Source organism: Haematobia irritans, chromosome 3 (genome assembly GCF_050003625.1).
Source record: "Haematobia irritans isolate KBUSLIRL chromosome 3, ASM5000362v1, whole genome shotgun sequence".
NCBI classification, from domain to species: domain Eukaryota; kingdom Metazoa; phylum Arthropoda; class Insecta; order Diptera; family Muscidae; genus Haematobia; species Haematobia irritans.
This window is the reverse complement of record NC_134399.1, coordinates 19109696-19122295: the sequence shown is the minus strand read 5'-3', so window position 1 is coordinate 19122295 and position 12600 is coordinate 19109696. Positions and strand designations below refer to the sequence as shown.

The window sequence follows — 12600 nt, the reverse complement described above, 5'->3', positions numbered from 1 at the left end:
CAACTTATATGTTCACATAAAACAAACATATTAATGTTTCGGCAGTATCCACTAATATATGTGCTTCCTGCAAAATATGTTTGGAACATATGTTAGAGAAGCGATTTTTTCTGAGGGTGTAGATTTTGTAGAAGTCTATCAAATTCTGACCAGATCGAGTGATATTTAAACGTATGTATTTGGGACAAACATTTATATATAGCACCGAACACATTTGACGGATGTGATATGGTATCGAAAATTTAGATCTACTAAGTGGTGCAGGGTATAATATAGTCGGCCTCGCCCGACTTTGGACTTTCCTTACTTGTTTTTTATTTTATTTGTACCTATATTCACCCATTCTTCCATCAACACTATAACAAATGTTATCAAAATCGGTTAATAATAGTGACTTGAATACTGTTAACAACAAATCCATGGTCATGCGGACAGACACCAAGGGCTAAACCGACTCAGGAAGTGGTTCTGAGTCGATCTGTATATATTTTATGGAGCTTAAAGTTAATATTTCATTTTTTCGCAGATACCCTGATCACTATGTGGTTTGGGGTGCTGTGCCAATACTTATGTGTGACACTGTATATACTTTATGGGCTCTTAGACCAATATTTCGATGTGTTACAAACGGTATGCGATCTAACACACTTCGGTCCTTCTGTGCTAGATATAGTTTGTCCGTTGTTCATAACTCGTTACCCACACATTTCGATATAGGGAGAGGTACTACGTCTCTTATTGACTTTATGTTAGTTAGTGACATTTCCATTTGCAATTTCTCAGGTCAAGTTCAATGTCCTTCGATATCTGACCATGCCCTAATTTTTGGAAGTCTTTCTTTTGATTTTTCTAATGGACCTGATTATATTGAGTACAAAGATTATAGAAATATCGACTGGGACGGTCTTTTTACATATTTACAATCTTTCAACCCTTATCTTGTCTTCAATGCTTCTGAGGTGGATGAGAAATGCCTTCATGTGTCTTCTCTTATTTGTAGTTTATTTTCTTATGTGCCTGTTGTGAGGAGACAAATAGTTAGGGATGAGAATTGGATTGAGTCCCGGGAGGTAAAATTTGCCAGATCCATGCGTGATTTGTCTTACTTGGCCTTTGTAACTGATCGGTCGCCTGAGAACTGGCGTGTGTATTGCAGATACTGCAATAGGGTGAAGTCAGTTAGTTAAGTTAGGGCAAAGCGTAGACATTTTTCTGCATTGTTTCGCAATTTGGATAGCTCTGGATTATGGAGTGTTCTTCGAGGTTCAGGATGTGTTGGTGATGATACCGTATCGACTGACTTGGATGTTGACATTCTTAATAACTATTTTCAAGTGGGTCGCCATCTATGGACACTGATATTGATTTAGCACTTTTGGGAGATGTTGACTCATCTTTTTCGTTCCGCTGTGTAAGTGAAACTGAATTTGTTGATGAGATGAATAAGGTTAAGTCTAAATCAGTTGGTATAGATGGGATTCCTATTAAATTTATTAAGATTGTCTTTCCATTAGTTTCTGATATTATTTTGGACTTGGTTAATTGTGTTTTAACCTCGTCGGAATTCCCTAATGCATGGAAAGTGGCGCGTGTGGGTCCAATTCCAAAGACTAGAGTGGTATCTGCACCTGAGGATCTCGGCCCAATTTCTATTTTACCTGCCATTTCAAAGATTTTGGAGAACATTATGAAGACACAGATTTTAGAGGCAACTTCAAATTTAATTGTTGATTCTCAATTTGCTTTTCGTAAGGGGCTCAGCACCACTCAATTGCTTCTTAGTCTAACGGATTCGGCCCGTAGTGACATTAATGACGGCAAGTTAAGTGTTCTTGTCTCCCTTGACCTTTCTAAGGCCTTTAACTCAATTAGTTTTTCAAGGTTAATAACTAAACTTAGACGCGACTTTAACTTCTCTAGGCCTGCGTGTAAATTGATATTCTCCTACCTGAGCAATAGGTCGCAATTTGTTGTGTTGAATGGAGCTCGGTCCAGTCCACTATATTTGACTGCGGGTGTGCCTCAGGGGTCCGTATTGGGGCCTTTGTTATTTATTCTATATGTGAATGACCTTAATCGGACTATAGGCTCACGAGTATGTAGAACATTTATGTTTGCAGATGATGTGTTCTTGCTCTTTGGTGGAAAATACTCTTCACGCGAAATATTTGAGGATGAAATTAACTCATGTTTGGATAGGTTTTTGTGTTGGTCTTCTGCCAATTCTTTGACTGTTAATTCGGCAAAGACGAAGGCTATAATGTTTCGATCCACTTCAAATGCTCCAGCTCCGCCTGACATTTTTCTCGGAAATGATGGTATCCGATTTGTTGATTACCACAAATGCTTGGGTGTTTTTATCGATAGTGGTCTTTCTTTTCGCCATCATATTGATATAATGTCAGGAAGGGTCTTGTCGAGTTTGCGACGTATATTTGCATCTAATTTGTATTTACCTTTACATGTGAGAAGTATGTTGGCACATACTCTTCTCATGTCCCAAGTTTTGTTTGGTATGGAGGTTTATTCCGGGACAGCAATGCAGAATCTTAATAGAGTGAATCTCGTTGTCAATATGATCACGCGATTTGTTTACCGCATTCGCCGTAGGCAATCTATATCTCCATCTGTTAGACGCTTCCTAGGTTGTTCCTTCAAGGATTTTGTTGTATGTCGGAACCATTTAACTTTCTACAAGGTTATTGTTAGATCTAAACCCTTGGTTTTGCGACTTTTATTTACTTTTTCACGTTCTACGAGAAATGTGCAAATATTCATTCCTCGAGTTAGGAGGAGTATATATTCTAGATTTACTGTGAGAATTGCTAGAATGTGGAATGTGCTGCCTCATGAACTAAGGATTTTCTCACATTGTAACAATGTTTTTCGTGTGAAACTAATATCGTATCTTAACGCTGCTGGCAGTGGATAAACAAATGTTTTCATGTCTTTTTAGTGTGCCTGCAATTGCAGTCACTTAATTGAACGTGAGACCATATTGGGCTACCTAATCATGGGACTTTACCCCCTTTTTATCTTAATATGATACACCTTTGTTATTATGGCTGGGGAGCCGCGTTAGTGTTAGTATTCGACTAAAATAGTCTTTAATTATTAGTTTTTTACAGAATTATTTAATGCTCAGGTACTTGCTAAGAGTAATATGTTTATTGGCCTTGAAGGCTTTATATTACTTTATGATTCAAAAAATAAATAAAGAAATAAAATTGACAAAGTTAGCATTCCCCCATCCTATGGTGGAAGGTATAAAAAATATTGTCGTGAGTCAAAAGAGTTCCTTTCCTAAAAATACGAATTTGAATTTTGCCTAGTATAAAGGACGCATTTCTCTGTTTTTTTTTCTTTAACCGGGCAAGCTTTTTTAGAATACATGGTAATACCGAACCTAAGTCTACTGGGTAAAGTAGATTACACAGAACAGGATCTTCGAGGGTGTAAGATACCGAATAAGGCCTTGGACTTAAAGGTCCTTGAATATAATTTTAATCCTCCAGAAATTTATATTATTAAATCATAGGTTCCAATTTTATTTTTTTAAACAAACAAACAAAAAAAAACATAACTTTCTTCATTAACTAAATAATAACTTAACACAAAAATAAACACAAACCCACTCTTTGGTTATTGAGATTAAGGCATTCTCTACTGGAGATATCTATGGTGGCACTGGAGATATCTATGGTTCATATAAAATTATTTTCATTTTCACACACTAAGGTGGGACAACAACCAGGATATGGACGGCGAATATCACTACGAATGGCACAAGTGGCATTGGGCTGCAAATTATGGCGGCCACAACTAAACAAAAAAAAAAAAAAACAAAATAAACAAATTAATTAAATTTTTCTCAAAATCTTTGGAGAAAAAAACTTACAATTCCATAACCAAAACATAATCTGACCGGCAAAAGATTCTTTCGCAATGACCTACCAAATTGATGGGAGAAAATGATTGATTTTTGGGTATGGGTTGATTTAATTCCTCATAATAACACTGACCAGGATGATCTGGAATAATTTGAGATATTTGTTGTTATAGCTTTGTTAATTTTTTTTTCTTAATTGTTTTAAACACCTTCATGAATGGCATTGCCACGATAACGAACATCAGCCATAGTGGAAGTAATTAAACCCACTACAAATAATAAAGCCGTTACGAATTTCATTTTAAATTCGTTTTTTATTATTTTGATATTTTCACACAAACAGCAAAAAAAAACACAAAGAACTACAAAAGCAAAACTCTCAACACGATTTGATTCGAAACGGAATTATTTTATTTTTTTTAATTCTGCGATTTAGTGATGATGTAGATGTTGATGATGTTCCTTAAGACACTTACAATGCACGACTGTAGTTTATGGAATTAATTTTTGTTGCTTTTATATAAAATTAATTATACCATGAGAGTCGAACGGCTAGTGAACAAAAAAAAAACAGTTACTCGTACAATATGAATAAATAGGTGGGTACTTCTACACAAAACGGTTGCTGATTGTCCATGCCCACTTATCCATGGTTATACGAGGTATGAAGAGCATACACATTCTACTGCTACTACTACTACTACTATGCCGCCATCATTGAGTAATACACTCAGTCTCAAGTAAGTACACACTTTGCATGGTTTAGCTTATATTGTATAAGACATTTAATCCATTCCATCTGTTGTGACGTATTATGAATGTAATTTTTATCTGATGGTGAGACATTATCGTTGAGAGTAAGTATTGCCGAAATAACTTAAAATCTTATAAAGAATATTTTTTCCACAATGTTTATATTGAACAAGTATACACGGCCGTAAGTTCGGCCAGGCCGAAACTTATGTACCCTCGACCATGGATTGCGTAGAAACTTCTTCTAAACACTGCCATCCACAATCGAATTACTTAAGTTGCGGTAACGCTTGCCGATGGTATCTTAAAACCTCCTAACACTGTCTTCTAAATTGTATGTAAGTCCATACGTGGTATATATTATATCAAAAAAGATCTATTAAATACGTTTATAATTCAGTTTGACAAAATTTTCTATAGAAAAAATTTTCTATAGAAATAAAATTTTAACAAAATTTTCTATAGAAATAAAATTTTGACAAAATTCTTTATAGAAATAAAATTTTTACAAAATGTTCTATAGAAATAAAATTTTGACGAAATTTTCTATAGAAATAAAATTTTAACAAAATTTTCTATAGAAATAAAATTTTAACAAAATTTTCTATAGAAATAAAATTTTCACAAAATTTTCTATAGAAATAAAATTTTGGTAGATTATTTTTGGCTCGAGTGGCAACCATGATTATGAACCGATATGGACCAATTTTTGTGTGATTGGAGATCGGCTATATATAACTATAGACCGATATGGACCAATTTTGGTATGGTTGTTAGCGGCCATATACTAACACCACGTTCCAAATTTGAACTGGATCGGATGAATTTTGCTCTTCCAAGAGGCTCCGGAGGTCAAATCTGGAGAACGGTTTATATGGGGGCTATATATAATTATGAACCGATGTGGACCAATTTTTGCATGGTTGTTAGAGGCCATATACCAACATCATGTACCAAATTTCAGGTGGATCGGATAAAATTTGTTTCACGTTGAGACTCCGCAAGCCAAATCTGGGGATCAGTTTATATGGGTGCTATATATAATTATGGACCGATGTGGACCAATTTTTGCATGGTAGAGATTATAGAGTTAGAGACCATATACTAACATCATGTACCAAATTTCAGCCGGATCGGATGAAATTTGCTTCTCTTAAAGGCCTCGCAAGCCAAATCGGGGGATCGGTTTATATGGGGGCTATATATAATTACTGATCGATGGGGACCAATTTTTGCATGGTTGTTAGAGACCATATACTAACACCATGTACCAAATTTCAGCCTGATCGGATGAAATTTGCTTCTCTTAGAGGCCTCGCAAGCTAAATTTGGGGGTCCGTTTATATGGGGGCTATACGTAAAAGTGGACCAATATAGCCCATTTGCAATACCATCCGACCTACATCAATAACAATTACTTGTGCCAAGTTTCAAGTCGATAGCTTGTTTCGTTCGGAAGTTAGCGTGATTTCAACAGACGGACGGACGGACGGACATGCTCAGATCGACTCAAAATTTCACCACGACCCAGAATATATATACTTTATAGGGTCTTAGAGCAATATTTCGATGTGTTACAAACGGAATGACAAAGTTAATATACCCCCCATCCTATGGTGGAGGGTATAAAAAGATCGATTAAATATGTATATAATTCAGTTTGACAAAATTTTCTATAGAAATAACATTTTGACAAAATTTTCTATAGAAATAAAATTTTAACAAAATTTTCTATAGAAATAAAATTTTCACAAAATTTTCTGTAGAAATAAAATTTTGGTAGATTATTTTTGGCTCGAGTGGCAACCATGATTATGAACCGATATGGACCAATTTTTGTGTGATTGGAGATCTTTCAAGAGGCTCCGGAGGTCAAATCTGGAGAACGGTTTATATGGGGGCTATATACAATTATGGACCGATACACCCAGAAAAAAGTGACCCCTTCTTTAATTTAAAATGAACTCATTGTGAAGAAAGTTGAACTTCGTATAGCGCCAAAGACATTTTTATTTGTTTGAACGAGAAATTAGGTAGAATGCATTCCATATATTAGTTAACATTTTCCTATATTTATGTACCACTATACTACAGAATGAAAAAATTTAACTGAATTGAATTCATGTATGGAATGATTTTATTGAACTTTTTTCATTCATTTACACAAATCTTACATATTTGAGGTAAACCTTTTACTTCAAATTTAGAACTGCTTACCTTCGTTTTTAAATACAATTTTATGTATTTATATAAGCAATTTTTTCTTCAATAAAAGACATGTTTTATTAATATCTTAAATATATTTATTTAGAATAAACAGCATCGACTGGCCTTGAAATATTAAACATACATTTTGTTTCTTCTTCTAGTACCTTTCACTTTGAGAAAGTTGCTGCCTAGCAATTTTTGTCCACCTTTTACAATTTCAATACCTACAAATATAAACAAAAAAATCCTAAATCAATTTTTTCACAAAAGGTTAGCGTCACTGAATATTACCTGATAATTGAAGATTCCAAAATGAAGTCGAATGAAGGTGTTGTTATACTGCTGGTGTTTTCTTTTTTTATAAAACAAATTTTCAAAAAACGAAAATTTTTCTCACTAATTTAAAATAACACATATTTTATATATTTTATTTGGTTTTTATTATATTAATTTACAATATTATTTTTAACAATCTCTCAGTATACCATAACAACGCGATTGCAACTAAAAAAACAACCCACGCGCAAAAACATCGATTACATCGATGACAGGTATCGATTACAGGTAGATAAAAGAAATGTAGGAAATTTTCCTACATTCTAACAAGTGTGTTTCCTTAAGTTTTGAAAGGATTGAATACTTCTTAGTACGAATGAACTAAAATATTTTTCCATGCCGAGTGTTATTCGTATGTATGATAAGCTTTCTATAATAAAGGAAGTCAGAATTATCATTTTATAAGAAATCTTACTAATTTGAGGAAACTTGGTTTTAGTTCGGTTTTTGTTTATTTTAACGAATGCTTTGTTATCAGTGAATAAAATTTTCTTTTTCAATAGCAAATTCTTATACCCAGCGAAGAAAACCGTATTAGTAAAATGCCATGCTTTAGTCTAGTTAATGAACTATTCCTAACTGCTCTAAGTTTAGGATTTTTTTACTGAAACAAGTAAATTTTATTATTTCACACAAAAATTTAACTGAATGGAAACTAAATTGATGAACATTTTTATACCCACCACCATAGAATGGTGACGGGGGTATAATAAGTTTGTCATTCCGTTTGTAACACATCGAAATATCGATTTCCGACTATATAAAGTATATATATTCTTGATCAGGGAGAAAATCTAAGACGATATAACGATGTCCGTCTGTCCGTCTGTCTGTCTGTCTGTCTGTTGTAATCACGCCACAGTCTTCAATAATGAAGCAATCGTGCTGAAATTTTGCACAAACTCGTCTTTTGTCTGCAGGCAGGTCAAGTTCGAAGATGGACTATATCGGTCCAGGTTTTGATATAGTCCCCATATAAACCGACCTCCCGATTTGGGGTTTTGGGTTTATAGAAATCGTAGTTTTTATCCAATTTGCCTGAAATTTGAAATCTAGAGGTATTTTATGACCATAAAGATGTGTGCCATAAATGGTGAGTATCGATCCATGTTTTGGTATAGCCCCCATATAGACCGATCTCCCGATTTTACTTCTTGGGCTTATAGAAACCGCAGTTTTTATTCAATTTACCTGAAATTGGAAATCTAGAGGTACTGTAGGACCACAAATACGTGTGCAAAAACTTGTGAGTAGCGGTCCATATTTTGGTATAGCCCCCATATAGACCGATCTCCCGATTTTACTTCTTGGGCTTTTAGAAACCGCAGTTTTTAGTCAATTTACCTGAAATTGGAAATCTAGAGGTATTGTAGGACCACAAATACGTGTGCCAAAAATGGTGAGTATCGGTCCATATTTTGGTATGGTCCCCATATAAAACGACCTCCCGATTTGGGGTCTTGGGCTTATAGAAACCGTAGTTTTTATCCAATTTGTCTGAAATTGGAAATCTAGAGGTATTTTAGGACCATAAAGAGGTGTGCCGAAAATGGTGGGTATCGGTCCATATGTTGGTATAGCCCCCATATAGACCGATTTCCCGATTTTACTTCTTGGGCTTCTAGAATCCGAAGTTTTTATCCTATTTGCCTGAAATTGGAAATCTAGAGGTATTTTCGGGTCATAAAGAGGTGTGCCGAAAACGGTGAGTATCGGTCCATATTTTAGTATAGCCCCCATAAGAACGATCTCCCGATTTAACTCCTTGGGTTTCTAGAAACCGTAGTTTTTATCTGATTTGCCTGAAATTGTAAATATTGTAGTATTTTAGGCTCACAAAAACGTGTATCGGATTAAGTTTTTATCGGTCCATTAGGTAATGCCTCCATATAGACCGACTTCACTTCTTGAGGATGTAGAAGGCGCACAGATCATGAAAATTGCTTGAAACTCAATGTAAAATTTCCAGATTTTACTTCTACAGATTTAATATTTCAAATCAAGACGTTATTTTATAATTTTCGTGCACACTTACAAGAGATGTTAATGATTCCTCTAAAACTCAAACAAAAATGGTCCTTATAAATCCAGAATCTGATATAGTCCTCATAGGTGAAATCTTTAAATTTATCTTCGGGAAGTGCCCTCAAGTCCTCAAGCCCTCCTGAAATTTCAAAGGAAACCCTAATATTTGGTTCATGGTGGTGGGTATTTAAGATTCGGCCCGGCCGAACTTAGTGCTGTATATACTTGTTTCCTTTAGTTTCGAAGACACTTTTTTCTGGGTGTATGGACCAATATATGCATGATTGTTAGAGACCATATACCAACACCATGTACCAAATTTCAGCAAGATCGGATGAAATTTGATTCTCTTTGAAGCTCCGCAAGCCAAATATGGGGATCGGTATATATGGGGACCATATATAATTATGAACCGATGTGGACTAATTTTTGCACGATTGTTAGAGACCATATACCAACACCATGTACCAAATTTCAGCATGAAATTTGCCTCTCTTTGAGGCTCCGCAAGCCTAATCTGGGGATCGGTTTATATGGGGGCTATATATAATTATGGACCGATTTTGACCAATTTTTGCATGGTTGTTAGAGACTATATACTAACACCATGTTCCAAATTTCAACCGGATCGGATGAAATTTGCTTCTCTTGGAGGCTCCGCAAGCCAAATCTGGGGATCGGTTTATATGGGGGCTATATATAATTATGGCCCGATGTGGACCAATTCTTGCATGGTTATATATATATATATATATATATATATATATATATATATATATATATATATATATATATATATATATATATATATATATATATATATATATATATATATATATATATATATATATATATATATATATATATATATATATATATATATATATATATATATATATATATATATATATATATATATATGAGCAATATTTCGATGTGTTACAAACGGAATGACAAAGTTAATACACCCCCCCCCTTCCTATGGTGGTGGGTATAATAAAAAAGTAAGGACAGTGTTGATTTCGATAGGTCCAAACCCATAAACTTGAAATCCACTAAGTAAATAGACTAAATGATCTTATGTACTCGTCGCCATGAAAAGTATTTAAGAAATTACTTTTAAGATAAAAGTTTACAATTTTATTACTTTGCACAGAAGAAAACAATTGAAGTTGATGACAAATTTAAAATATTTTTATTGCAAAGAAATACCTTGGTTTTATTTTAGTTTCATTATTTTGTTTCTACATTTTCCACAGTCCCATGTAACTTTCCTTATTCAAAATGTTTATAGCCACCAACATACACTGAAAACAAAAGCATGTCCGGTTCCAAAGATTTTGTCTTTACTTTAAAATTTTTGGTAATGATTCCGAACCAATGAAACAAAGCAAGGAAACTTTTACAACACAATTCTCTTTTAAATTTGGGTTTTGTGTACTTGCTTCTAAGAAGAAAATTTTAATTGTTCGCTTTTTCATCTTTTTTCGTCAAATACTATCAAAGTCCTTTAAAAACGTGTTAACGACAACTCTAATTTCAAAATTCAGACTCGACTTCCACTTGAAATTATGTTATGTTTCAAGTAAAAAACGCCTTTAAAATAAAGTATTGAAAAACATGTCCTATTTTCGAACACTTTTTCGCTTTGTAGTCAAGATTCAAAAAGGAAACAAGTTAAAACAAGTATATACGGCCGTAAGTTCGGCCAGGCCGAATCTTATGTACCCTCCACCATGGAGAGCGTAGAAACTTCTACGAAAGACTGTCATCCAGAATCGAATTACTTGGGTTGTGGTATCTTAAATCGTTTTCTAAATTGAGAGTTAGTCCATACGTGGTATATATTAGACAACAAAGGTATGTGTAGGTAAGTCTACAAATAATTACGAATCGGTATGGACTTTTTGCACGGTACGTAGAGAGCCAGAATTGAAATATGGGGGTCGCTTATATGGGGTCTATATACAATTATGAACTTGATATAGACCAATTTTTGTGTGATTGGGGATCGATTTATCTGAGGGCCATATATAACTATAGACCGATATGGACCTAGTTAGGCATGGTTGTTAACGACCATATACTAGCACAATGTACCAAATTTCAACTCACTCGGATGAAATTTGCTCCTCCAAGAGGCTCCAAAACCAAATCACGGGATCGGTTTATATGAGGCTATGTATGATTATGGACTGATATGGACCACTTTTGGCATGGTTGTTAAATATCATACACTTCCACCACGTACCAAATTTCAAGCAGATCGGATGACTTTTGCTTCTCCAAAAAGGCACCGGAGGTCAAATCTGGGGATCGGTTTATATGGGAGCTATATATAATTATGGACTGATAGGAACCAATTCCTGCATGGTTGTTGGATACCATATACTAACATCACGTACCAAATTTCAACCGAATGGGAAGAATTTTGCTCTTCCAAGGGGCTCTGGAGGTCAAATCTGGGGATCGGTTTATATGGGGCCTATATATAATTATGGACCGATATCGACCAAGTTTTGCATGGGAGTTTGAGGCCATATATTAACACCACGTACCAAATTTCAACTGAATCAGATGAATTTTGGTCTTCCAAGGGGCTCCGGAGGTCAAATCTGGTGATCGGTTTATATGGGGGCTATATATAATTATGGACCGATGTGGACCAATTTTTGCATGGTTATTAGAGACCATATACTAACACCATGTACCAAATTTCTGCCGGATCGGATGAAATTTGCTTCTCTTAGCGGCCTCGCAATCCAAATCGGGGGATCGGTTTATATGGGGGCTATATATAATTATGAACCGATGTGGACCACTTTTTGCATGGTTGTTAGAGACCATATACTAACACCATGTACCAAATTTCAGCCGGATCGGATGAAATTTGCTTCTCTTAGAGGCCTCGCAATCCAAATCGGGGGATCGGTTTATATCGGGGCTATATATAATTATGGACCGATGTGGACCAATTTTTGCATGGTTGTTAGAGACTATATACTAACACCATGTACCCAATTTCAGCCGGATCGGATGAAATTTGCTTCTCTTAGAGGCCTCGCAAGCCAAATCGGGGGATCGGTTTATATGGGAGCTATATATAATTATGGACCGATGTGAAACAATTTTTGAGTGGTTATTAGAGACCATATACTCACATCATGTACAAAATTTCAGCCGGATCGGATGAAATTTGGTTCTCTTATAGGCCTCGCAAGCCAAATTTGGGGGTACGTTTGTATGGGGGTTATACGTAAAAGTGGACCGATATGGCCCATTTGCAATACCATCCGACCTACATCAATAATAACTACTTGTGCTAAGTTTCAAGTCGATAGCTTGTTTCGTTCGGAAGTTAGCGTGATTTCAACAGACGGACGGACGGA

General features: G+C 35.0%; 1 protein-coding gene across 1 annotated transcript; it reads right to left on the bottom strand.

Annotated features, from left to right (window-relative positions):
* Window positions 1–3518: 3518 nt before the first annotated feature.
* On the bottom strand, window positions 3519–4383 carry LOC142230414 (uncharacterized). Its single transcript, XM_075301058.1, has 3 exons — window positions 4099–4383; window positions 3899–4031; window positions 3519–3822 (listed from the first exon to the last, which is right to left on the bottom strand). Exons 1-3 carry the CDS (start codon window positions 4187–4189, stop codon window positions 3705–3707), a joined length of 342 nt encoding a protein of 113 aa, XP_075157173.1. The 5' UTR covers window positions 4190–4383; the 3' UTR covers window positions 3519–3704.
* Window positions 4384–12600: the final 8217 nt, after the last annotated feature.

Excerpts from the sequence above, each read along its gene's own strand:
- LOC142230414 (XM_075301058.1), bottom strand. The coding sequence starts at position 4,189 with ATGAAATTCGTAACGGCTTTATTATTTGTAGTGGGTTTAATTACTTCC. Across the intron at positions 4,032-4,098 it reads TGGCAATGCCATTCATGAAG|ATCATCCTGGTCAGTGTTAT; the intron begins GTGTTTAAAACA and ends AAATTATTCCAG. Across the intron at positions 3,823-3,898 it reads TATGTTTTGGTTATGGAATT|TTGTGGCCGCCATAATTTGC; the intron begins GTAAGTTTTTTT and ends TTTTTTGTTTAG.